Source organism: Lontra canadensis, unplaced genomic scaffold (assembly GCF_010015895.1).
Source record: "Lontra canadensis isolate GAN:19392208 unplaced genomic scaffold, GSC_riverotter_1.0 scaffold19, whole genome shotgun sequence".
NCBI lineage: Eukaryota > Metazoa > Chordata > Mammalia > Carnivora > Mustelidae > Lontra > Lontra canadensis.
Window position 1 is genome coordinate 10,728,450 of NW_022631013.1, and position 27,497 is coordinate 10,755,946.

The 27,497-nt window shown below is 40.4% G+C and overlaps 1 protein-coding gene across 1 annotated transcript; it reads right to left on the minus strand.

Moving 5' to 3' along the window:
• Positions 1 to 776: 776 nt before the first annotated feature.
• On the minus strand, positions 777 to 7,325 carry FAM205C (family with sequence similarity 205 member C). Its single transcript, XM_032860447.1, has 5 exons — positions 7,046 to 7,325; positions 6,509 to 6,554; positions 5,919 to 5,979; positions 4,254 to 4,738; positions 777 to 1,342 (listed from the first exon to the last, which is right to left on the minus strand). Exons 1-5 carry the CDS (start codon positions 7,187 to 7,189, stop codon positions 876 to 878), a joined length of 1,203 nt encoding a protein of 400 aa, XP_032716338.1. The 5' UTR covers positions 7,190 to 7,325; the 3' UTR covers positions 777 to 875.
• Positions 7,326 to 27,497: the final 20,172 nt, after the last annotated feature.

Here is a 27,497-nt window from a genome sequence, read left to right on the forward strand (position 1 = left end):
AGTAGCTTTTTATTTGACTGTCTACTCCATGAGTCCATAAGCTCAATGGAGGAAGGCCTGTTGTTCATTGTTGTGCTCCTAGTGTCTGGCATAGTACTGGCACATAGTGGTTGAATATTTGAACTATTGAATGTTAAGACTCAGGTCAAAGTCATTTTTATTGTGATCTTTTTGGGAACCTTCTCTTCAACTGATCTTCATTCTAGGAGGCATTTATTCCATGCAGCTGAAAGGCAATGGGGGTCAAACTGGCAAGAGGCTGCAGCAGACTCCCAGATGATTAGTCCTTTTAAAGATCTAATCAGTAATAACAGCATTCAGAGAGGGGAGATTATATCATCTGCTTCTGACACACGTCACATTACCTGTATGCTTTTGTGTTTATCAAGGATGAGCATTGTGACACTCCTGTAAAAAACCTCCCTTCAGACTCTGGGCATATAAAGAAGTTATTGGTGAATTGTGCCTATGGGCCAAAAATGCACTAGATTCCTGGCTGCTACTTCTTATACTATTCTCATGTCCACATTGCTCCTCTAGGGCCCATAGATGCCACAGGAAGACATGATAGAAATCAAGCCTGGTGCACCTTCCATGCACCTTGGACAAGGGTCTTCCTTCTTTTCTCAAGTCCCCCAATCCATAATTCAGATTGGGACTGAAAAAGTTGTATGGAAAATGCTGATCTATTTGAAATATGTATTTAAGCTCCTATTCTGTATGTTAAGTATTATATACCTTCTTTACTCTATATATCACATACAACCTTAGAAATAAGGAAGCAGAAACAGATGGTTCTTTGCTTAGAGGTATAGAGTATATTTGGAGAGGGTCCTGCCTCACCTGCACATTAACAAAAATGATGACAGCCTTTTTCATGGGCATGCAGAGGACTTGGAACCTATGAACTCCTTTTTCCCGGACTGGGTATTCTCTTTGTGTAGACCAGTGCCTTCTGCTGAGGTGAGAACTGAGAGGTGGGATGGATTTTCTAGTTGAGTGGCACAAGTCAGCTGAGGACAATGCTTGGAGCCATCTCGGGAAAGGCATAGGAACCAGGAGTGTCTGGGCTGAAGGGATTGTTCCTTGAGTTCATTGTCCAGAGACTGGGGGGCATCAAAGAAGGTCATGCCCTCCTCCTCTGTTTTCTTCTCCAACTTGGCTCCTCTCACAGGGTGTCCGGTCGGGGGTGGAGTCTTCTCAACCATTTTTGTCATGGGTTTGGGCACTGTTTCATCCTTAGAGAGGAGAATGGATTCTTTATGCCCTTGACCTTTCATCTCAGGATTAATCCAGTGTGGAAAGTGCTTCACCTTATTTCCCAAGCCAGCTTCTGCAGGTTCTGGAAGAATGGGATCTTGTGAATATGGGCTGCTTTTACTAGACCCTGTAGCTTTTGACCCTAGAAAGTGTGGCCCTATAAATTTTGGCCCTGCAAAGTTTGGATCTCAAAAAATGTGGTCACTGTAAATGCTGGACTTACAGTTTGGTCCAGCAAATAATTACCCAGTAAATTGGCCATGTAAGGTCTGGCCCATTAAGCTCTGGGACTCTAGTTTTGGCATTCTGAGGAATCCTTATTTGGATGAGGTCATTCAGCTTGTTTTAACAGCCTTACAGACCATTCTCATCTGGTCTTTTGACCCAAGGAATCTTAGGGGATACTCTAGGAACTCAAAGTGAAGGAGAAACTTGTGAAGGTGCTGACAGGGATCAGTCAGCTGAGAGGATAGAAATAGTGGCTCTGCAGATCTAGTCAGATCCTTACTAGTTCCAACTCACTCAAGGAAACCATCTTGACCTAACTAAAATCCTACCTGAGAAAGATCCTAGAGATACATTTGGGAAGTCAGGGGCACTAAGAGTTCTATTTATAAGTGTCCCTCCTGGCCTCAGCAGAGTAGGTGTTCTCTCTGGCTAGGGAGAGCTTCAAAACTGAACCCCCTTGTCTGTGATTCTCTGTTGCTTTAAGTCTTCCTGGATCCTTTGTTTTCTCTGCTGGGGTAGGGAGTTGTGCTCACCTTTGCAGGGATAAGTGTTCCAGGGCTCCTCCAGGCTGAGCTTGTTCACATGGCCTCCAGGTGAATACAAAGCATCTGGGCTCCTGTTGTGTCCCCAGTGGGTTGTGAGATCTTGGAAGCCCAGTGGGACTAGCTTGCTTTTGGTTCTCCTGCACTGCCTTAGTTTATCTGCAAGCTATTCTTTAAGGCAGAGCATTCTAGAGTACATGGGATGATGCCTGGTGGGATGGGGAGATCCTGGAGCAATGTTTTTCCTTGCTTGTTTAGACTCTGAAAGGACTTCTAGGAAAAGATATTCCTTGGGACAGCCACAATTTGTTCCTGGACTCCTTTTTCTTTATAAGATTTCACAAATATATCTACAGGAATTTTTCAGATTAAAATTTAGTTTGGTCAAGATGGATATCTTGAGTGAACAGGGGCCAGCAATATGTCTGGCTCTCTAGAGGCACCATCTCCGTTCACCTATACTTCAACCTGGAATGCTTATATATTGTCAGAACAAGTCTCACTGGCATCTTGAAAACCTGGCCCAGGACTTATGCATTGATGTTTAGATGATATTGAGCCATAGGTTACACTGGGCCCTCAAAAGCCCCAGGCACATCTCTGTGAATGCAGATTGGCCAGTGATTGCTGTGGTCATGGCCCTGGAGAAAGCCACATAATAAAAAGCTGGAAGCCCTGACAGTAAGGCCAAAACTTGTCTCCAGTTTCTCAGTGGCCCCGTGGGAAGATACCCAGGCAGGTGATGACCAGAATGATCAGTGACAGCATCAAGTGGGGCTTGTTGCTGCTGGTCAAGGCCTATCACTGTTGAGGATGTGGCTTCCTGATCCATGTAGGGGCTGACAGCTACCACTACATCTAGAGACTCTCTTTCTGGGCACAAGGGAACCAAGCTATTGTCAGGGCCCTTGGAATGCTGCAGGCCCAATGATTTCTAGTCCCAACAGCTGCAAATGTAAACAGTAATAAGGCCCCAGCAGTTTTCCCCACACCTATAGTCACCGTACCTCTGCAACAGTGCCTTAGCCTGGGCAAGCAACTTTGGACTGGCCCTGCTGCCACAATGGATCAAAACAACTATCTCCACTGGCCTCTAGGTCTGCAAGCTAGGGGACACTCACACTGGTCAGTGTGCTGCTCTGGGGCAGGGGCTGCTGGTCAGGAGGAGATAGGAGCAACTGTTTGGACTGCTGGATCTTCTGGAGCAGGCCCTTGCAATAGTGAATCAACTTGCTAAATCAACAACTTCTGAAAGTAGAACTCAAGCAGCTCTGGGCATGTTCCCGGGAAACACCACCTCCCTCTTGCAGACTGAAAGGGGTTTCTCCTAACAGGTAGGCCCCTGGGGACAGGGGGAAACATGTCTCAGGGCTTATTTTGTATGGTTCTCTGCACCTACAGAGATTTCTGGGCAACAGCTGGCAAGCCCCACTGAAGATGTAGCTGCCTTTGCAGCTGGTGCTGCTCAAAGTCTTCACACTTGGCCAGAGGAGGAAATGGGATATTGAAATGGGTTTGTTGTTAGTCAGATGGAGAAGCCCAAATTTGGGAATGTGGAAAGAAGGTGGGGCTAACTTAGGTGAAGGGAATTTTAGACAGTACAGAGATTATGAAGAAATTCTTGAAGAATAAGGGGACTGGGCTCCCCTTTTGTGGAGAGATCTTTATGGGGAGACTGAGGACTCATTGTGCAGAAAAGAGGAACCACAGAAAGGTAGCTATGTTTCTGCTGCAGATAGCACACTGAGGCCTCAGTTGGTCCTCCAGGCAATGGATAGAGACAACTTAGAAACTGAAATGTAGTAGAGGGTAGAGCCAGAGCTATGGAGTTTGGGGTTTGCTTGCAATGGTATTTGCTCTGGATTCATAGTGGATCCTTCTATAAACCAGAAAGTTTGGGTGGAATGGCTCAACTCTCATGAACCCAGGATCAGGAAGATACCCCATATATTCAACAGCAGCTTTAGAGGTAGCATTATGATGAAAGAAATGATAGTTTTTTTTTCCTCCCAGGCTTGGAAAGTATCTGAGGCTATGTGTTATAAGCTGTCAGAGGAACTCTTCCAAAGATCTTGGAAGCCCTCAGGTACAGAAATGCATGCATTTATATACATGTACTTAAGGATTGGGGAAATAGGCATATTCAAGGCAATGGGGTGTTTCAGGTTCATGAGTTCTGAATTCAGAGACAGAAAGACAATCAGATATTCAAGGGCAGCTGACCTTGTTTTTCCAGCACACATTCAGAGTGGCTCTTCCTCTTGTCCTGCTGATTCACAGGAATCCTAGGCTCCTCACTTGAAGAAGACCGAGCTCCTGCATCCCTGGACACATCTGGCACTTGAAATCCCTTCCTTCGCTGAAGGAGTTCAGCCTGGTGATCTCGGAGGCTGACACTGGTTGACTGGACAGCTGACTGTGTTAAGGATTTCTGATCCATTAATTGTAACTTTATGGGGGTTACAGATGGAAGTGAAAGATCTTTGGAGTGCAGGGAACCCTGACTCTGCTCCAAAGAGAGACTAGACATGGACAAAATCTCTAGGCAAGAGGAGCCCTGCGATGGCCCCGATGAAGGGGGAGAGATCAGGGTGTTCTCACCCGCCAGCAACTGCTGAATCTCTAGAGCCACAGCATTGCAGATGGGGCAGGAAGGATCTGCACACAGGAGCCGCCTCACACTTCCCTCCTGAGGAAGCCAGCCCTGGCTGGGAAGGGAAGATGACAACAGTTACTGATGGAGTAACACCTGCCTCTTTGTTTGTTTGGCTTGGTTTGCTTTTTTAAATAGACTCCATACCTAGCATGGAGCCCAGAGCAGGGCTTGAACTCAGAACCCTGAGATTAAGACCCAAGCTGACATCAAGAGTGGGATGCTTAACCGTCTGAGCCACCCAGGCACCCCAACACCTGCCTCTTTGAATATGTGTGGCCTGGAGATTTGGTCCACCCTCCCCTAGTCCTGGGAGCCTTGGGGCCTATACCCCCAGGGTGTTTATCCACCCCCTTTTCCTCCTAGGAAAATGCCATTGTCAAGTTATGCTGGGCTGGGCTGGGCTGAGGGTCTGGAGCTTGTTGGGCAAGGTCTCAGACAATCCATGGGAATGCAGGGCCATGAGAGACTAGGAGGTGGGGTACATTCTCTGTTGATCTATGTTGAGAAGCTGAACCAGGAAAAAGGAACAAGGCAGAAGCGGGGAGCCAATGGTTAGCTGATGGGGCATCACCAGGAGCATTACCAGGGAGAATGGGGAGTCAGACTCATCTGGGATTAAGAAGGCCATAGCCTGGCATTCATATTCCTAAGCTGTGGAAAATGAGGTCTTTGTGGGAACTCTGCATTCTGGGGATTATGGAGTGTCCTACCTCCTATACATAGCATCTCTTGAGAGCTAATCCCATTCCTAGAGCTTTTAAGAGGATGACAGGCTCCTTTCTGAGGGCTATCCCAGGAACTGGCCTCCCTGAAGACAAAACCATGGAGGTAATATCAGCAGGCTCCAGGGGTCTGCCCTTGAATAGCTGTAACTGTAAAGGGAATATGGCCTGGTCATTTATTTGTGCATGCATTTATCTGTTCTCTTGACTGGATAACTTGTCTGTGGCTGAGTGCAAACTCATGTAGCATCTTCAGTGAATTACATAGTAGTGAAATCCTGAATTTCAGGACCACTGTGAACCTAGCCCAGAGCAGAACTGGGAGACTCCTCCTCCCTGAGACACCTGATCCCCCTCTGCCCTGGCAACCCTCTCAACCAGTCTTCACCATCCACTGTGTCTGATTCCCTCCCAGACATTATCCCTCTTCTCCTCCCTGCCCCAGGCCAAGCAGAGAAATCATCACAGGCCAGGCTGAGAGTTTGGAGACCACAAAGAAGAAGTGATCACCTTTTCATGATAGAGAGCAGCTCCCACGGCTTCTCAGCTTCTTCTCGGGAATGTCTCCTAGCTGAAAAAACACAACAGTGTTACAAGAAATGAGAGGATGCAGGGATATCCTATAGGAAGCTGAAGGCCTTGAGTAAAAGGAGGTTGAAAACCCCAAGAGTCAATGCTCTAAGGCATGTCTGTGTACAACTTAACCCATTGCAACATGCTGTCCTGGACCCAATTTCATTTGATCATCACAACCACACTGTGAGTGAGGCAGGATCATGAGATGCCCGTTTCCTGGATCATGAACTGAGACATGAAGTGACTTCCACAGGGTGGTAAAACTATTAAAAAAAAAAAAAAAGGCTTCTGTCCTACTTCCTCATTCTTCATTCCCAGGGGCAGGTGTAAGGTAGAGAATTTTGGGACACACCTAGGCTCTGATTTCCCACCCAAGAAAGTCTTCTGGGAGAATTTGTCAGCTGAGGCAATAGGAGCCTTCAGTGGTTAGAGCACCTGGCTACTTGTTCCAGGGGTCATAGAGTACAGGAATCAGGGAATCTTGCCCATAGCGAGGGGAGTCCAAGGAGAAACTAGGACTTTACCTCTTGATGTTCTATCTTTAGCCCTTTGTTTGACTCTCCGGTGACGCTTGAAAACAAGAAAGTTAAGAGTATTAAGCTGGGGTACCTTTTACTTTTTGTCTCTAAATGAGACAAAATCTGTAAAATTTCCCAAACTTTTTCTATATTCCAATTTTATATACTCTCCTACCATTCTTTTCCCTACTCTATCTTTTTCACCCATCATTTCCCTTCTCTTACTACTCATTCATTTTAAGGCTCTACTATACTATATACCTCTACCCCTACTCCCTGAACAAATTCTGTGAGGATATCAGAATGAGACAGGAGAAAATATGAACAGATTAAAGGATAAGAGGTCTAGCAGCCAAAGAATTTTAGCTACCCAAGGTATTGAATGTCTCCCAACCAGAAGAATCAACCCAAATTTGGATCTATTAAGGGATCCATGAGGAAACCCCCATAAAAATGTAGGGGTCAGGGTAACAGGAGAAAGTAAGAGGATAAAATCGTGTTTGAAGCTTAATCAGTTTAGTTATGGTCATTGTGTTTCCCTACCCGGCAACAGCTCCTGTTAGGTCCCAACCTTAATTCTTGGTGGCTCTTTTTCACTTGCCAAATAATTAATGCAATAATAATGATGGAGCCATAAGTGTATAAGGGATATCCAACATCCCACAGAAGAAAGGTAGGGGTCAACATAATCTAATCCTCACTAGCCATCTCTCTTCCTATGCTTTCAGGGACTTGGAACCTAATGCCTCCAAATTCTAGACCTTGTCATCTCTACCTCACAGAAGATGGAACCAGATCACTAGACTACATCACAAAGCTCTCCTATTTCAAAAGGCGTGCAGAGCATCACAGACCTTTATTTGTCTGGGAGAAGCTCATGTGATGCAGTGTTCAGATGAAGTATCTGGTTGCCTGTATGAGTTGCAGAGCTTGGGCCCTAGAGGTGCCAAGGTCACAGGCAGCATATATCATTTCATTTATTCCCTATACCCCGATGGCTTAGGTCTCTTCTTAAGATAACAGTCTGGCATCTATCCTTATATAAGTTAGTCTTCATGTACACAGCATGCCCTATAAGAGAGAGAGAGTGGCTAGGTCAGAGGAACCCCATGAACTACATCACCTATACTGGGAAGATAACTAAAAAACACACAAGAGGCTAGGATATGCATTGTCTTGTTAACTATTAGAAAATGAGGATTTGGGGTACCTGGGTGGCTCAGTTGGTTAAACAACTGCTTTCAGCTTAGGTCATGATCCTGGAGTCCTGGGATCGAGTCCTGAATCAGGCTCCCTGCTTGGCAGGGAGTCTGCTTCTCCCTCTGACCCTCCCTCTTCTCATGCTCTCTCTCTCTCTCATTCTCTCTCTCAAATAAATAAATAAAAATCTTTAAAAAAAAGAAACTGAGGATTTTGATGTTACAAGCAATTGGTGGTCAGTATTAAGAGGTTCAAGAAGAGTGGGGTTATGGACATTGGGGAGGGTATGTGCTATGGTGAGTGCTGTGAAGTGTGTAAACCTGGCGATTCACAGACCTGTACCCCTGGGGCTAATAATACATTATATGTTTATAAAAAAATAAAAAAAATATTTAAAAAAGAGGTTCAAGAAGAAGATCATGTCTGATATGTCAAGGAAATGATATAGCTCTTGTCTCTTAAAATAACTTTCTAGAATTAAAGGATTCCTCCCAGTCTATGGTCAAGCTTGGGATGGGTGGGAAAAGACTGTAAATACTGCCTTCCATGAGGCACATAAATGAGGCTCTCTTCTGGAGCTTGATTTTCCAGAATAGCTCTACAGATCTTTTAGCATCCTGCCTATTCTGGAGATGAGTCACTGGCAACATTTTTGATTAAGGAATACAAACTTGTGGTTCTTTGGTTCAATCCAACATGTTTGGAATGTTTGGCTACATGTTTTATGAAGTCTGAATTTGAATACCTTTAGGCAGGGCTAGCTTTTTCCTGTCCAACCACAGTTACCCACCACTCTATGTCCACAGATTCACATATTAATGTTAACTTCATGGCCCCTGTCGACATTGTGAGATGCCTCCAACACCCTAGGACTCCAGAAATTCCTTAAGTTCTTGCCCTGATAAGAGAGGTCTCATATCCCCAAAATTCTTAGGCCGAAAATCTCTGAAAGTGCTACTTGGTCCTTCCCCCAACATCCAATCTAACACCAGATAGGTGTGGTGAGCATTCAATCTGAGTTCATCCTTAAGCTAGGCAGTATCAACAGCACAAACACATTTGTGTTGTTACCCGCCCTCTCTCAAGACACTTAACGAACCTAGTTACAAAGATAAAACTAATTCACGTGAATCAAGACTCAATCTTATTAGAATTTGAGGAGGAAGGGATTAAGGAGTTATTATTCAGTGGGTACAGAGTTTCTATTTGGGATGTTGAAAGAGTTCTGAAAATGGATAGTGGAGATGACTGCACAACACTGTAAATGTATTAAATGACACTGAACTATACCTTAAAAATAGTTAAAACAGTAAATTTTATGTTAAGTATATACACCACAATTTCAGAAATAAAAGGCAAAAAATCCCTACCAATCATTAGTATGAAGGATTTTCTTTATTAGCTATGGGGAAGAATACTCTGAAAATGATTTAATAAAAAATGGATCAGTGAATGTTTTTCTTAAGTGTCCTTTTTTATATAGGACAAAACACAAACAAAAGCATCCTTACATTTAAAATAATTTAAGAAGAGTCTCACCCTGATGATGGGATGAATTTGAGCTATTTTAACATCTTTAAATGAGAAGACTTTTTCAACCAAAGAGCACTGAATGTCAAGTTAACAAAGAGCTTGCATCACCTTTTTAGTAGCAGGTCAAGATACCTACAATGTAGCTTCAGTCTTCAACTTTTATTATTTCTACCCAAACTGCTCCTGCTTCCTGCAGCTGCTTCTGCCTTCTAGGCTACTTCAACAGTTCTGTCTTCATTAGCATGACCTAACGTGGCCCTGCATGGTGACTGGTGTCTTCTTACCCTGAGTTGTGAATATATATGATTAATAAATTGTTGTCAGTCTCAGAGGTCCAGTGTCAGGTGTCATGAGTTCAGCCACCTCCAGAACCCTAGGACACTCCCTCTCTCACCAATGGGATGAAGAGAAGGTGAACAGAATTTTGTATTTCCTACCCAACCAGCTCTGCTTCCTGCAGCTCCTGCTGCCTTTTCACTGCTGAAACCATTCTCAGTCTCCTCCTAACCTCCTGCCCATGACAAAACCACCAGATTGTGCAAACCTTGCACCTGCTCCAACCAGTGCACTATTTACCTTACAGATAGCCCACTACTAAGCCATTAAAACCATCTGCTGCAAACCCCTCTGCAGCAACTCACTCACCCTTGTTCCTGTCTCCAAACTCAGGAGGTAGACAATCTTATGTGTTTTTTGCAGAGTAGGCCTTTAGTACAGGTTTGTTTATTGATCTGGTACTCATTGATGAAGGGTGCTTGAGTAGTTAGGACGGTGGGATCAGAGTCTTCCCAAACAAAGGCACATTCATGTAATGAACACATCAAGGATGTGGGCATGGATCTTCACATTTGCCCTTCCTGCTTCACAGCTTATCGTGAAGAGCAAACAAGGGAGATGAAGTACCTGAAAAGCCTCTATGGACTCTGGAGGGCTACACAACCATAAATTCACATTCATTTGTTTCCAGAAAACTTGCCAAAGCTAGAATCTGCTTCCATGATTGTGCCACAGTGCCACAATTACTGTAATAGTAGAATTTCTTCAGGAAACTGTTCAGAGTTGTTGACTCTGTGTTATTGACTCTGTTCAGAGTTGTTGACTCTGACTGCTGTGTCTCAGTATCAGAAAGTATTGCTGAACATCTAAGATGTGTTGAGGTTCTGGGGATAGAGAAGCACAGTGTGCTATTCAGCAGCAACCTTTTTATACATGAGTGTTTTTTTATTAATGCCTAAGAGTTAAAATTTGCAGGAGTTGGACAGGAAACCCAATAGCTGTGTCAGGCAGCAAGACCACCAGGGCTCATGCAGCAGATTGCAGTATGCATTAAGTGTAGCAAGATGCCAGCGACACTAGAGGGCAGCACTTGCCCACCCAATGTTCCTGGTCCAGGGCCCTCTTAGTGACTTTTTTTTTATTAAATATTTTATTAATTTATTTGTCAGAGAGAGGCAGCACAAGCACAAACAGGGGAAGTGGCAGGCAGAGGGAGAAGCAGGCTCCCTGCTGATCAAGGAGCACAACACAGGACTTGATTCCATAACCTGACCCGAAGGCAGACCCTGAACCCACTGAGCCACCCAGGTGTCCCCTTAATGACTAACTTTAAAAGGTCATCTGTTCCAGTGGCTCTCAATCCTAGCCTTACATCAGAATCACTGGGAAGCCTGTAAAAATACAGATTTCCTGTCCTCATTCCAGACTTAATGCGTCAGAATATCTAGGGGCAGGGTCCAGCAATCTATATATGAAGTATCAAAAATAATCCTCAAGAAATAAAGCACCAAGGTCTGGGTGTATATTTGGAGATAGCGGCAACTGCCACCCCAACCCCCTTCTGGTTTTACTGAGATATAATGGACATATAACATTGTATTAGTTTAAGGTGCACAACATAATGATTTATGTATATATTGAAAAATGATTACCAAGTTTAACATCCATCTCCTCAAAGTTACAATTTGTTTTTGTGATGAAAACTTTTAAATTAAATCTACTCTCTCAGCAGCTCTCAAATATACAATATATAGTACTGTTAATTATAGTCACTATGCTGTATATTAGATCCCCAGAACTTATTAATCTTCTAACTAGAAGTTGGTACCTTTTAACCACCTTTCCCTGCTTTCCTCCACCCTTCACCCCCTGCCACTGACAGCCACCAATCTGTTTTCTGTTTCTGTGAGTTTCGGAATTTTTTTTTAGATTACACGTATAAATGAGATAATACAGTATTTGTCTTCCACTGTTTTTCTTTTCACTCAACATAATGCCCTCAAGATTTATCTATGTTGTTGCAAAAAGCAAGATTTCCTTCTTTTTTACACCTCAATAACATTCCATTGTATGTATGTATGTGTGTGTGTGTGTATATACATATACATATATATATATATATATATCACATCTTCTTTATTCATTTGTATATATTCATTCACATATAGTGATTTTGTTTCCTTCAGCTATATACCCAGAAGTAGGACTACTGGATTATATGGTAGCTATATATTTAATTTTTTGAGGAACCTCTATACTGTTTTCCATAGTGGCTGCATCAATTTACATGCCCACCAGCAGGGAACAAGTGCTCCTTTTTCTCGCAAGCATTTTTTATCTCTTGTCTTTTTGGTGACAGCCATTCTTTTTTTTAAATAATATTTTAAGATTTTTATTCATTCTACAAAGAGTGATATGATGTTAATTCATGGCAGATTGTGGTAATTTCAGGGTGGTTGTACAATTTCTACAGTACTAATTTATAAACAACCCCCCCAGTGATACAGCTAAAAAGTAATAGAGAATATAAAAAGAATACTGAAAATAAGCATTTGAATAATCAAAACAAAGCTGTAAAGGAGAAAATAAATAAAATAAATGGAAAACAAACCACAAATTCAACCATATATATAATTGCATTACATATAGTTGGACTTAACGATTAAAAAATAATTAGAAGTCCAATTAAGATAGAGATTGTCAATCTGGGTGGTTTTTTTTTTTTGACACAATGTCTTTCTTTTCTATTTATTTATTTGTTTTATTTTATTTTTTCAGTGTTCCAAGATTCATTTTTTATGCACCATACCCAGTGCTCCAAGCAATACGTCCCCTCCTTAATACTCACCACCAGGCTCACCTATCCCCCAGCTCCCCTCCCTTCCAAACTCTCAGTTTGTTTCTCAGAGTCCACAGTCTCTCATGGTTTATCTCCCCCTCCGATTTCCACCAACTCATTTCTCATGTTACTCTTTATGCTCTACAAGTAAGTGAAACCATATGATAATTGACTTTCTCTGCTTGACTTATTTTACTTAGCATAATCTCCTCCAGTCCCATCCATGTTGATATAAAAGTTGGGTATTCATCCTTACTTTTTTAAATTTTTATTTTTTATTAACATATAATGTATTATTAGCCCCAAGGGTACAGGTCTGTGAATTGCCAGGTTTACACACTTCACAGCACTCACCATAGCACATACCTTCCCCAATGTCTATAATCCAACCACCCTCACCCTATCCCCTTCCCCCCAACAACCCTCTGTTTGTTTTGTGAGATTAAGAGTCTCTTATGGTTTGTCTCCCTCCTGATCCCATCTTGTTTCATTTATTCCTTTCCTAACCCCCAACCCCCCCATGTTGCCTCCCAACTTCCTCATATCAGGGAGATCATATGATAATTGTCTTTCTCTGACTGACTTATTTCGCTAAGCATGGTATTCATCCTTTCTGATGGAGGCATAATACTCCATTGTATATATGCACCATATCTTCTTTATCCATTCGTCTGTTGAAGGGCATCTTGGCTCTTATCACAGTTTGTTGATTGTGTCCCTTGCTGCTGTGAACATTGGGGTACAGATGACCCTTCTTTTCACTGCATCTGTATCTTTGGGATAAATACCCAGTAGTGCATTTGCAGGGTCATAGGGTAGCTCTATTTTTAATTTCTTAAGAAATCTCCACACTGTTTTCCAAAGTGACTGCACCAACTTGCATTCCCACCAACAGTGTAACAGGGTTCCTCTTTCTCCACTCCATTTCTCCTCTCCAAATTTTCTTGTTTGTTGTCTTGTTAATTTTGGCCATTCTAACTGGTGTAAGGTGGTATCTCAATGTGGTTTTTATTTGAATCTCCCTGGTGAGTAATGATGATGAACATTTTTTCATGTGTCTGTTAGCCATTTGTATGTCTTCTTTGGAGAAGTGTCTGTTCATGTCTTCTGCCCATTTTTTGACATGATTTTCTGTTTTTTGAGTGTTGAGTTTGAGGAGTTCTTTATAGATCTTGGATATCAGTCCTTTGTCTGCAGTTGATTACAGCCATCCTAACACATCTGAGATGATGTTTCATCTCAGATGATGATGTTTCATAGTGGTTCCCATTTGCATTTTGCTGATGATTAGTGACATTGTGGACCTTCTCATGTATCTGCTAGCCAATTGTATGTCCTCTTTGGATGAGTGTCTCTTCAGTTCCTCTGCTTTTTTTTTTTTAAAGTAGGCTCCATGCCCAGCATGGAGCCCAATGTGGGGCTTGAATTCATAACCCTGAGATCAAGACATTAGCTTTAACTGAGTCACTCTGGCAACCTGACCAATTTTTAATCAGATTTTTTTTTGCTACTCAGTTGTATGAGTTCTTTATATATTTTGTCTATTAACCCCTTATTAGATATATGATTTGCAAATATTTTCTCTCATTCTATAGTTGCTTATTCATTTTGTTGATGGTTTCCTTTGCTGTGCAGAAGCCTTTTAGTTTGATGCAGTCATACTTGTTTATTTTTGCTTGTGTTGTCTTTGCTTTTGGTGTCAAATCCAAAAAATCATTGCAAAGACTCATGTCAAGGCATTTACCCCCTAATTTTCTTCTAGGACTTATACTCAAGTTGAAGGTCTTATATTCAAGTCTTTAATCCATTTTGAGTTGATTTTTATATATGTTGTAAGATAGGGGTCCAGTTTTATTTCTGTTGCACATGGCTCTCCAGTTTTCCCAAAACCATTTACTGAAGATATTATCCTTTCCCCATCATATATCCCTGGTTCTTTTGTCATAAATTAATTGATCATAAATGCATGAGTTTCTTTCTGGGCTCTCCCTATTCTGTTCCATTGATTGGTATGTCTGTTTAGGTCAGAGCAACAGTTCTTACATTGTTATAGACCTTTGTGAGTGTCTCATGAAACTGTCTCTCTCCTCACTCTCAATATTTTATTCAACATCAAAGGGTCAAGACTTCATTTATCAACACTCTAAAAACCCAAGGAAACTAATTTGAGTGTACTACACATGCCAAGACAAAGACCACAGCTCTGAGTCCTTTAAATTCTGAGAAGTTATAGAAAAATAAGGGAAAAACAGGGGCACCTGGGTGGCTCAGTTGGTTGTGTGTCTGCCTTCAGCTCAGGTCATGATCCCATGGAATCAAGACCTCAGGGTCTAGGGATCAAGACCCACTTTGCATGAGGCTCCCTGCTCACTAAGGAGTCTGCTTCTCCCTCTCCCCCTACTCCTGCTATCTCTCTCTCTCTCTCTCTCTCACTCTCATACATGCTCTAATAAATAAATAAAAGCTTAAAAAAAGAAAGAAAAGAAAAATAAGGGAAAAACAGAGAAGACACAAATTATCAATATCAGGAATGAGAGAAGTGACTCTGTACAAATTCTAGATATTAAAAGGATAATAAATTAGTATATGAAAATTTTAACATATATAAATCAACAACTTAGGTAAAATGAACAAATTCTGTAAAAGACACAAACCATCAAAACCTACTCAAGAAGGGACGCCTGGGTGGCTCAGTTGGTTGGGCAGCTGCCTTTGGCTCAGGTCATGATCTTCAGGTCCTAGGATTGAGTCCCGCATCAGGCTCCTTGCTCAGCAGAGAGCCTGCTTCCTCCTCTCTCTCTGCCTGCTTGTGTGTACTCTCTCTCTCTGACAAATAACTAAAAAATCTTTAAAAATAAAAAACCTACTCAAGAAGAAGTAGAAGGGGAGGTTAAGAGGTAGAGGAGTTGGGGGGATCCTAAGCTTGCCTTGTCCCTCAAACACAGCTAGATAAATACCAAATCATCCTGGACACCCAAGAAATCAATCTGAGAGAACAAACTGCACAACTAGAGATTAAAAAAAAAAAAAGACCACATCCTGGAAGCTTTGAATTACAGAGTGTTGATTTGGGGGAGTAAAGTGCTGCCAGTGCTATGGAGGGGAGACAGCCCTAATCAGAGAGAGAAGGGGTAGGGAAGGAGAAAAAGGTGGGAAGGAGAGAGGGAGAGAGAGAACAGGAAAATGGGCAGGAGATCGCATAAGAAAAACTTTTCCCCAAAACTACTGACTGGGAAAAGGGGACGGGCCAACTACCACAAGTTTTTATAAGCAATGGAATGCAAAGTCTGAAGTTGTAGAGGTCCATGCCATTGCCAGCGTTGCACCCAGCAGTTTTAGCAGTACTCTGGAGCAGAAGGAGGGTAGAGACCAGGGATTCTGGAGATCCCCTAGGTCACATGGGTAAAAAGAGTTCCCCTTCTTGGAAGTGCATTTGGGAGGGGTGGCATAGCCTCTCTGGGGATAAAAGACCCAGCAGATGCCATTAAGCTGTCCCATTCAATAGCATAGGAACAGGGACTCTGGCTGAGGGCAGCAAGCCTTGGTGCTGGCTTTTTGCTACATGTTTTACCATAAATTCCCAGCTGGTACTCAGGCACGACTATTTTGTGGGACAAACCAGTACCTGGCCATGGCAAGGCGACCCTCCCCCAGAGGATCAGTGTGGGTCCATGCTTCTGGGGGTCTCTGAAGTTTGCAGTTTTGAAACCCAGCCTTGCTGGAGATAAAACATAGGAGTGCTGTACTGCCTGGCAGGCAGACAGCTCAGACACAGACAGAGTGAAGGCAGAGATCTGACAGAAGCCAGAGACACAGGAGGGGTGACTGTTTGTTCTTCTGTGAGGGCTTCCAGAAGAGTGACAGGTGTAAGCTGCCCACAGTGAGGAGGAGAGAGTGGGGTGATGCCATTTTCCTCCCACTGCCCATCAACACTGACCAACTTCAGTGAGCAAAATAGCGCCACCAAGTGGAGGCTGGAGCTGCTTACACCAAGACTTGCCCCGACCCTGCACCCTGCAGGTGTATCTCCACTAGGGCAAGTCCACCTGAGAATCAGTGGAGCAGGGCCTACCCCCAGAAGACCAGTATAAACCTTTGCAAGAACCTAGTCTACTGATCATAGAGTGCTGCAAAACTTCAGCTCTAGGGGAAATAGGATCTAGCCTCCTTCCTCTCTCTCTCTCTTTCTAGATTTTATTTACTTATTTGACAGAGAGATAGAGAGAGAGAGTACAAGTAGGCAGAAAGGCAGGCAGAGGGAGAGGGAGAAGCAGGCTCTCCACTGAGCAGGGAGAATGATGCAGGGCTCGATCCCAGGACTCTGGGATCATGATCCAAGCTGAAGGCAGCTGCTTAACTGAATGAGTCACCCAGGCACCCCACTTTCTTTCTTTCTTTTTCCTTCTTTCTTTTCTTCCTTCCTTCTTTTTATTTCCCTCTCTCTTTCTTTCCTTCCTTCCTTCTTTTATTCCCTTCTTCCTTTCTTCCTTTTTCTTTCTCTCTTTCTTCTTTCCTTCCTTCCCTCTCTCCCTTTCTCTTCTTTCTTTCTTCTCTTTCTTCCTTCTCTCTCTCTTTCTTTCTTCTCTTCTTAATATAGCCATTACTTTCAAGAGCAGGAATGCAGCAGACTGTCTTAACAATCACACACAAAAAATGACCCAGAAAAAATGACAAGATGGAGGAATTCACTCCAACTGAAAGAAAAGGAAGAAGTCAGAGAAAAGGATTTAATTAACACATATAGAAGATGTCTGAAATGGAATTTAAAACAATAATCATTAAGGAGATTGAGGTTGAGAAAAGCATTGAAGACACTAGAGAAAATAATGAAACTGAAAAAAGAGTGAAAGAAAATTACTGAATCACAAATGTAGACTTAGAGAACTAAGGAACTCCTTAAAGCATTATAACATTCATGTGAGTCCCAGAAGAAGAGAAAGAAAATAGGGCATAAGGTTTATTTCAGCAAATTATAGCTGAAAACTTCCCTAATCTGGGGAAGTAAACAGACACTGAAATCCAAGAAGCACAGAGAACTCCCATTAAATTCAACAAAAGCTGGCCATCACTAAGACATATCATAGTCAAACTCACAAAATACACAGATAAGGAAAGAATCCTGAAAGCAGCAAGAGAAAAAAGTCCTTAACCTACAAGGGAAGACAACTTAAGTTCACAGCAAATCCATCCACCTGGCAGATCAGAAGAGAGTGGCAGGATGTTTTCAACGTGCTAAATGGAAAAATATGCAGCCAAGAATACTTTATCCAGCAAGGCTGTCATTCAGAATAGAAGAAGAGACAGAGTTTCCCAGACAAAAACTAAAGGAGTTTGTGACCACTAAACCAGCCCTGCAAGAAATAGTAATGGGGACTCTCTGGGGTAAAAACGATCAAAGGCAACAAAGACTAGAAAGGAACAGAGAACATCACCAGAAATACTAACTTTACAGGTAACACAATGACACTAAATTCATATCACTAATCCCTCTGAAGGTAAATGGACTAAATGTTCCAATCAAAAGACCGAGGGCATCAGAATGAATAAAAAAAATAAGACCCATCTATATGCTGTCTATAAGAGAATCACTTTAGACCTAAAGACACCTGCAGATGGAAAATGAGGGGATGGAGAATCATCTATTGTGCTAATGGATGCCAAAAGGAAGCCCAAGTATCAGAAAAACTAGATTTTAAAACAAAAACTGTAATAAGATATAAAGAAGGACATTATATCATAATTAAGGGGTCTATCCATTAAGAAGATCTAATAGTTGTAAATATTTATGGCCCCAACCTGGGAGCACCCAAACACATAATAAACTAAAAAACATAAAGAAACTCACTGATAATAATACAATAATAGTACGGGACTAGAACACTGTACTTAGAGCAATGGACAGATCATCTAAGCAGAAAATCAACAAGGAAGCAATGGCTTTGAATGACACACTGGACCAGATGCACTTAACAGATATAGTCAGAAGATTTCATCCTAAAGCAGTGGAATACACATTCTTTTCAATGCAAGGGAACCTTCTCCAGAAAAGATCACATACTGGGTCACAAATCAGCCCTCCACAAGTACAAAAAGATGAAGATCAAGGTCATACCATGCATATCATCATATGACAACACAATGAAACTTGAAGTCAACCACAAGAAAGAATTTGGAAAGACCACAAATACATGGAGGTTAAAGAATATCCTACTAAAAAATGAATGGGTTAACCAGGAAATTAAAGAAGAAACAAAGGGGTGCCTGGGTGGCTCAGTCAGTTAAGCGTCTGCCTTTGGCTCAGGTCATGATCCTCATGTCCTGGAATCAAGCTCTGCATCAGGCTCCCTGCTTGGGTAGGGAGTCTGCTTCTCCTTCTCCCTCTGCCCTTCCCCCGACTTGTACACGTTCTCTCTCTCCTCTCTCAAAAATAAATTAAAATCTTTAAAAAATAAAAAAAAAACTTTAAAAAGAAGAAATAAGAAAGTACATGGATATGGAGAGGATGGTTGGGTTATGAACACTGGGGAGAGTATGTGCTATGGTGAGTGCTGTGAATTGTGTAAGCCTGACAATTCACAGATCTGTACCCCTGGGGCAAATAATACATGATATGTTAATAAAAAATAAATAAATAAAATAAAGTACATGGAAGTACATGGAAGCAAATGAGAATGAATACACAACAGTCCAAAACCTTTGGGATGCAGCAAAGGCAGTCCCAAGGGAAGTATATTGCAATACAGGCCAACCTCGAGAAGCAAGAAAAGTTTCAAATACACAATCTAACTTTACACCTAAAGGAGCTAGAAAGGAACAACAAATAAAGCCTAAAGCCAACAGAAGAGAATAAAGATTAGAGCAGAAATACATGATATAGAAACAAACAAAAAAGTAGAACAGATCAATGATCTAAGAGCTTGTCCTTGAATTAATAAAATTGATAAACCCCTAGACAGACTTATCAAAAAGAAAAGAGAAAGGTCCCAAATAAATAAAATCATGAATGAAAGAGGAAAGATAACAGCCAACACCACAGAAATATAAATAATCATAAGAAAATATTATGAAAAATTACACACACACACACACACAGGAATATTACTCAGCCATCAAAAAGATGAAATCTTGCCATTTGCAATTATGGGGATGGAACTAGAGTGTACTATGCTAACAAAATAAGTTTGTCAGAGAAAGACAAATACCATATGATTTCACTCATATGTGGCATTTAAGAAACAAAACAGATGAACATAGGGGAAGGGAAGGAAAATAAAATAAGGTGAAATCAAAGATGGAGATAAACCATAAGAGTAAGAGAGTCTTAACTATAGGAAACAAACTGAGGGTTGCTGGGGAGGAGGGAGGGAGGGAGATGGGGTAACAGGATGATGGGTATTAAGGTGGGCACTTGATGTAATGAGCACTGGCTATTATGTATAACTGATGAATCACTAAATTCTACCCCTAAAACTAATAATACATTATATGTTAATTACATTGAATTTAAATTAAAATGATTTTTAAATATATCTTTTTTCCCATTTAAAGAAGTGCTTCTAAATATTCTGAAATTTTAATTCCTATTTATGACAGATTTCAGTTAAAAAGGAAAGAACTCTCATGGGGAGGGTGGAGTGAAAGGGGTGACAGCAAAAGAGTCATAAAATCTACATGATGATATTATAAAATATCCTCCTATATTAGATAAGTTTGGTTATCTCTAGGAATGACCTAACGTAGACAGTGAACTATTAATGGAGGTTAAGAAGTCAAGAATGCAAACAGTATGGAGGTTCCTCAAAAAGTTAAAAATAGAGCTACCCTATGACCCAGCAATGCACTACTGGGTATTCACCCCAAAGATACAAATATAGTGATCTGAAGAGGCACCTGTGCCCCAATATTTATAGCACAATAGCCAAATTATGGAAAGAGCCTAGATGTCCATAAACAGATAATGGATAAAGAAAATGTGGTATGTATATACAATGAAATATGCAGCCAGCAAAAAACCCTGAAATCTTGCCATCTGCAATTGAATGGAACTAGAGGGTATTATGCTAAGCACAATAAGTCAATCAGAGAAAGAGAATTACCATATGATCTCACTGATATGAGGAATTTGAGAAACAAGACAGAGGAGCATAGGGGAAGAGAGGGGAAAATGAAACAGGGCGAAACCAGAGAGGGAGACAAACCATAATCTTAATGTCAGGAAACAAACTGAGGGTTGCTGGAGTAGAGGGGAGTGGGAGGGATGGGGTGGCTGAGTAATGGACATTGGGGAGGGTATTTTCTCTGGTGAGTGCTGTGAATTGTGTAAGACTGATGAATCACAGACCTGTACCCCTGAAACAAATAATACATTATATGTTAATTTAAAAAAAGAATTCAAGAGTGCAAGGAAGAAAGAGGAGCCTTTCTAAGATTGTCCCATTCATACTCCTGGCTTGATGACAAGGCTCATCACTCTGACTAGGTTGTAACTTTCAATATAAATAAACTTGTAAGAAGAGAATGCCCTGACCAGCAAATGGGAGTATGTCAGGTCTCTTGGGATTATATTTTCCAGTATAAATTAGTATATTAGTATTATAATTTATGTCCCAGATTATTTTTTTTTAAAAGATTTTAAGTAATCTCTACACCCAAATGGAGCTCTAACTCACACCCTGAGATCAAGAGTTGCATGCTTCAGTGACTGACCCAGCCAGGTGCCCAACATTCTTTTACATTTAATTACAGTTTGTCCGTCCTGAAGAAACCAATTGGCTCACAGAACTTTGACAAGTTGGAGTCTATTTGTAAAGCTGAGGAATGCTGTACTCCTACTTCACCCTCCTGTCTCTTCTTCCTGGTTAGTAGTTTCCATCCTCCCAGCCAGCTGCACAGGCAAGGAGAGAGGTCCTAAACATCAGGCTACTGCAATGACCACAATCTCCAGCATCCTCAGAGGAGAGTGAGAGCCACTGTTTCTCAATCTAAGCTGCCTTCCTCTTGTGTGCCTCATTTTTCTCCTATCAGTATAAAGTAGTAGTATCTATTAAAGCCTATTTAATGAATAAAGCATGAGAGGTAGTAAATGTTTTCTAGAAGTGAATCCAGATCACTTTAAAGTTTTGTTTTCAGCTTGGTAGGAAATAATAGGTAGTTATACAAAAATACCCAAAATATCTCAGAGTGTACCTCATATAGACAAACTGCTATATAAGTCTCATATAAAGAAGAGAGAGATTATTTTTGGCTGAAGTGAATTGGGAAAGCTTCATGTAGAAAATGGCATTTAATCTACTGCTTGAAGCAGAGAGAAAATTATAATGTGTGGAATTGGAAGAGAAAGTGATCCAAATGCAGGAGTCAGTATGCACATAGAGTTTGCTAGTGTTTCTCTGTAATGATATGTGGGGATAACAGAAGGATTTTTGAAATATTTATTTTACTTTGGGTACATTTTATTTTGTATATATTTTATCTCAGTGCAGTGGAGTTTAGACTTCATTTTGCCTTTGTGTGGAAACCGAGGTTGCAGATATCTCATTGCGGCTGTATTTTTCTGCATGATGTGGACATAAACTCTGGAGATAGGTCTCCTGAATCTGACCATATGTGTTTCTAGGTATAAACGTGTGTGGGTGCATTTCTCTGCAGATATTTTGGTCTTTGTGGGTGTATGCACATGCAGTCCTGAGATGATAGGAAGGAAAGACAGAGGAAGGATTAGAAAGGTGGCAGGGTAGAGGGGAAGAAAGTGAGCTGTTGAGAGGAACCTGTCTGAAGCCCAAATATGGAACTGTGAAACATTATTAGTATTTTAAGTAGTTGATAATTCATTATCACACGGACCTCAGAAGCTCTTTTTAAATATAGCAGCAATGGCCACAGTTGCCAAACTGTGGAAAGAACCAAGATGCCCTTCAACGGATGAATGGATAAGGAAGATGTGGTTCATATACACTATGGAGTATTATGCCTCCATCAGAAAGGATGAATACCCAACTTTTGTAGCAACATGGACGGGACTGGAAGAGATTATGCTGAGTGAAATAAGTCAAGCATAGAGAGTCAATTATCATATGGTTTCACTTATTTGTGGAGCATAACAAATAGCATGGAGGACATGGGGAGTTAGGAGAAGGGAGTTGGGGGAAATTGGAAGGGGAGGTGAACAATGAGAGACTATGGACTCTGAAAAACAATCTGAAGGGTTTGAAGAGGTGGGGGGGTGGGAGGTTGGGGGAACCAGGTGGTGGGTATTAGAGAGGGCACAGATTGCATGGAGCACTGGGTGTGGTACAAAAACAATGAATACTGTTATGTTGAAAATAAATTTAAAAAATGATTTTAAAAAACACAACATTTACTGGTAAAAGATTAGTGTTTCAAAATGCCAGTTTTTATCCATCACATTCTGTCTCTTTTCATTGTCCTTCCTTTCATCCAATTTAACCCTCTTTTTGGAGTTTTTTTTTCTTTTAATTTCCTCTTCCTTCCTTCCTTTTTTTTTTTTTTGGTTGTCATAAAGAAAGTTTTATTTCTTCCTTTCCTTTCTTATCCTTCCAGTTCTATTCCTTTCTCCATTGAAATGTTCTCTTTCTGTTTTCCCCTTTCTTTTTCTAATGTATGGAGCTAATACCATACCCCACCCATATCCCAGAATTGATTGTTTTTAAATTGGGAAAGGGGTAGTTCCCTCTTGTTGTAAAGATATTTTAGGCTCAGTCTTAGCCTTTTGTCTTTATTGTCACTGCCACAGTCAGTTCATTCATTGATTCAACAAATTTTAATTGGGTACTTTGGTGCATGTTAAAGGCCTTGTTCTGATTACTGAAGACATAGAAAAATTACCTAGCATGCCAACCAATTATATTAATTATCATCTTTATTGAGGGTAACCAACTTTTCTTTTTTCCAGACATAGGAAAAAATTAAAAGACAGAAATGCAAAAGTGATTTAGCTAGTTTTTTTTAGCTAGTTTTTTTTTATAGAAACCTATTATATATCATTTTTAAGAAAATTGATGTAGTAAATAATCATCCAGTGTATTTGCATATTTTTTCATATTTGTTAATATATTGCCATTCTAGGAAATGAGGAGAAATCAAAATTTTTTCTGAGCAGTATTTCTACATTTGCTTCTTAGATATACTCCAGGGATTCAAAATTTTTTTATTAATTAACCTAATTGTCTGTTTAATGATTAAAGTTTTAAAGAGTTAAGAATCTGGGGGACCTAGGTGGCTCAGTGGGTTAAGCTTCTGCCTTTGGCCCAGGTCATGATCTCAGGTCCTGGGATTGAGCCCTGCATCAGGCTCTCTGCTCAGCAGGGAGCGTGCTTCCCCCTCTTTCCCTTCCTGCTTCTCTGTCTACTTGTGATCTCTCTCTCTGTCAAATAAATAAAATCTTTTAAAAAAGTAAAGACTTAAGAATCTGGAAATACAATTTTAGCTAATACATTATACCTTTATGACTTCTAGAATTATAAGAATACCATAAAATTAAACTCCTCTGAAAAGACATTCATTATTACCATTTTATTTAAATGAATATATACATATATGATATGTATATCATTGGTATAGAAAATATATTTCAAGAAATGATGGCTGGGGCATCTGGGTGGCTCAGTTTAAGCCTCTGCCTTCGGCTCAGGTCATGATCTCGGGGTCCTGGGATTGAGGCCCACATCGGACTCTCTGCTCAGCGGGGAGCCTGCTTCCCCCATCTCTCTCTGCCTGCTGCTCTGCCTGCTTGTGATCTCTCTCTCTCTTTGTCAAATAAATAAATAAAATCTTAAAAAAAAAAGAAATGATGGCTGAAAATTGCCCCAATTTAATGAAAGTTATAAATTCACACATTCAAAAACTCAGTGAAGCCTAAACAGGATAAACTAAAAGAAACCCATTCCTAGACCCATCATAACCAAGCCTCTTAAAACCAAAGAAATCTAGAAAACAATCAGAGAAAAACAATATGTTACAGGTAGGATGACTGAATTTCTCATGAAAAACCATATATGCCAGAAGGCAGTGTAACAACATGTTTAAAGTTGCTTTAAAAAAAAAGCACACTATCAATCCACAACGTTATGGCTAGCTAAAATGTCCTTTAAAATAAAGATGAACTAGAAACATTCTCACATGAAAGAAAACTAAGAGAATTTGCTGCTAGCAGACCTGCTCTAAAAGAAATGCTAAAAGAAGTTCTTCAGACATGATCCCAGAAGGAAACTGAAATTCAGGTATTAAAGAAGAGCAACAGAAAAAGTAAATATCAGGGTAAATAGACTGTTTTTCTACTCCTATCAAAATACATAATAATGTTGAAAGCAATAATTACAACATTGTGTTTATATGTAATACATAGACACCTTTTTATAAAGAGAGAGGATAAGGAAACTTTGTGGTTATAAGGCTTCTGTGTTTCACTTGAAGTGATAAAATATTAAATCTAAATAGATTGTGAGTGCTAGGTATGTATTTTATAATTACTGGAGCAACCACTAAAAAATAATACAAAGCTATATACCCAAAAAGCCAATAGATAGATTAAAGAGATAAGATAGAATACTAATAAGTAGCAAAAATTGCAAAAGAGGCCAGGCATAGGAAAAAAGGAGCAGACAAACAGAAAAATACTATTGTAGTACATCTAAACACGACCATTTCAATTATCATAGTAAATGTGAGTGGTCTATACATATAAATTAAACTATAGAAATTCTTAAGATTTTTAAAAATTTTATTTTTTCAGTGTTCCAAGATTCATTGTTTATGCACCACATCCAGTGCTCCTTGCAATAAGTGCCCTCCTTAATACCCACTACCAGGCTCACCCAACTCCCTACACCCATCCCCTCCAAAATCCTCAGTTTGTTTCTCAGAGTCCACAGTCTCTCGTGCTTTGTCTCCCCCTCCGATTTCCCCCCAACTCACTTCTCCTCTCCTCCCAATGTTCTCCGTTTTATTCCTTATGCTCCACAAGTAAGTGAAACCATATGATAATTGACTCTCTCTGCTTGACTTATTTCACTCAGCATAATCTCCTCCAGTCCCATCCATGTTGATACAGAAATTGGGTATTCACCCTTTCTGATGGAGGCATAATACTCTGTTGTATATATGGACCATATCTTCTTTATCCATTTGTCTGTTGAAGGGCTTCTTGGCTCTTTCCACAGTTTGGTGACTGTGGCCATTGCTATGAGCATTGCAGTACATATGGCCCTTCTTTTCCTTACATCTGTATCTTTGGGGTTTTATTTGAATCTCCCTGATGGCTAATGATGATAAATAGTTTTTCATGTGTCTGTTAGCCATTTGTATGTCTTCTTTGGAGAAGTGTCTGTTTATGTCTTCTGCCCATTTTTTTAAAGATTTTATTTATTTATTTGACAGACAGAGATCACAAGCAGGCAGAGAGGCTGGCAGAGAGAGAGGGGGAAGCAGGCTCTCCACTGAGCAGAGAGCCTGATGTGCAGCCACTCTGGAAAACAGTATAGAGGTTCCTCAAAAAGTTAAAAATAGAACTACCCTATGATCCAGCATTTGCACTACTATTTACCCAAAGAGTACAAAAATACTAATTCAAAGGACACATGCACCCTGATGTTTATAGCAGGATTATCTACAATAGCCAAATTATGGAAACAACCCAAGTGCCATGGATTCATGAATGGATAAAGAAGATGTAGTATATATACATGTATATACAATGGAATATTATTCAGCCATTAAAAAGAATGAAATCTTCCCATCTACAATGACATGGATGGAGCTAGGAGTATTTTGCTAAGCAAAGTAAGTCAGTCAGAGAAAGACAAATACCATATGATTTCACTCATGTGTGGAATTTAAGAAACGAAACAAATGGGCAAAGAAGGAAAAGTGGAGAGGCAAACCAAGAAACAGACTTTTAACCAGAGAGGACAAACTGATGTTTACCAGTGAGAAGGGGGCGGGAGGATGGGTTAAATATGTGATGGGGATTAACGAGTGCACTTGTGATGAGTACTGAGTGTCATATGGAAGTATTTAATCATTATATTGTACACCTGAAACCAATATTACACTGTATGTTAACTAACTGGAATTTAAATAAAACTTATAAAAATAAATGTCAATATAGTGAGCTTGGTTAATAGTATTATTTAGGTTTTCTTTATCCTTGCTAATTTTCTATCTACCTATTAAAGAGAAAAAAGTGTTTGATGTCTCCAGCTAAACATGTGCATTTGTCTCTGTTTTCAGTTCTGCCAGGTTTTGCTTCATGTATTCTGGATCTCTGTCCTTAGGTGCATATACATTAAAAAATGTTCCATCTACTTTGGTAGTTGGCCCATTCATTGCTATATAATTTTCTTCTTTATTGCTGGTAATTTTCCTTGTTCTGAAGACTACTTTTCTGATATTAAAGAGCTAATCTAGCTTTTTTCTGATTAATGTTTGTATAGTATATGTTTTCAACTTATATGTGTGTGTGTGTATATAATTGTATATATGTATAATTATATTTAAAATAGGTTTCTTGAGAGCACCGTATAGTTATACAGCTTGGTCTTTTTAAAATAAAATCTAAGAATTTCTTTTTCGTTTCCTTTGCCTTTGGAGACATGTCTTGAAAGAAGTTGCTGTGGCCAATGTCAAAGAGGTTACTTCCTATGGTCTTCTCTAGGATTTAATAGATTCCTGCTTCATGTTGAGGTCTTTTATCCATTTTGAGTTTATCTCTGTGTATTGTGTAAGAGAATGATCAAGTTTCATTCTTCTATATATAGCTGACCAATTTTCCCAGCACCATTTATTGAAGAGACTGTGTTTTTTCCACTGTGTATTTTTTCCTGCTTTGTCGAAGATTATTTGACCATAGAGTTGCGGGTCCATATCTGGGCTCTCTACTCTGTTCCACTGGTCTATGTGTCTAGTTTTTGTGCCAGTACCATGCTGTCTTGGTGATCACAACTTTGTAGTAAAGCTTGAAATCAGGCAATGTGAGGCCTCCAGTTTTGTTTTTCTTTTTCAACAATTTCTTAGCAATTCAGGGTCTTTTCTGGTTCCATACAAATTTTAGGATTGTTTGTTCCAGCACTTTGAAAAATGCCGGTGGAATTTTGATCGAGATGACAGTGAAAGTACAGATTGCTCTGGGCA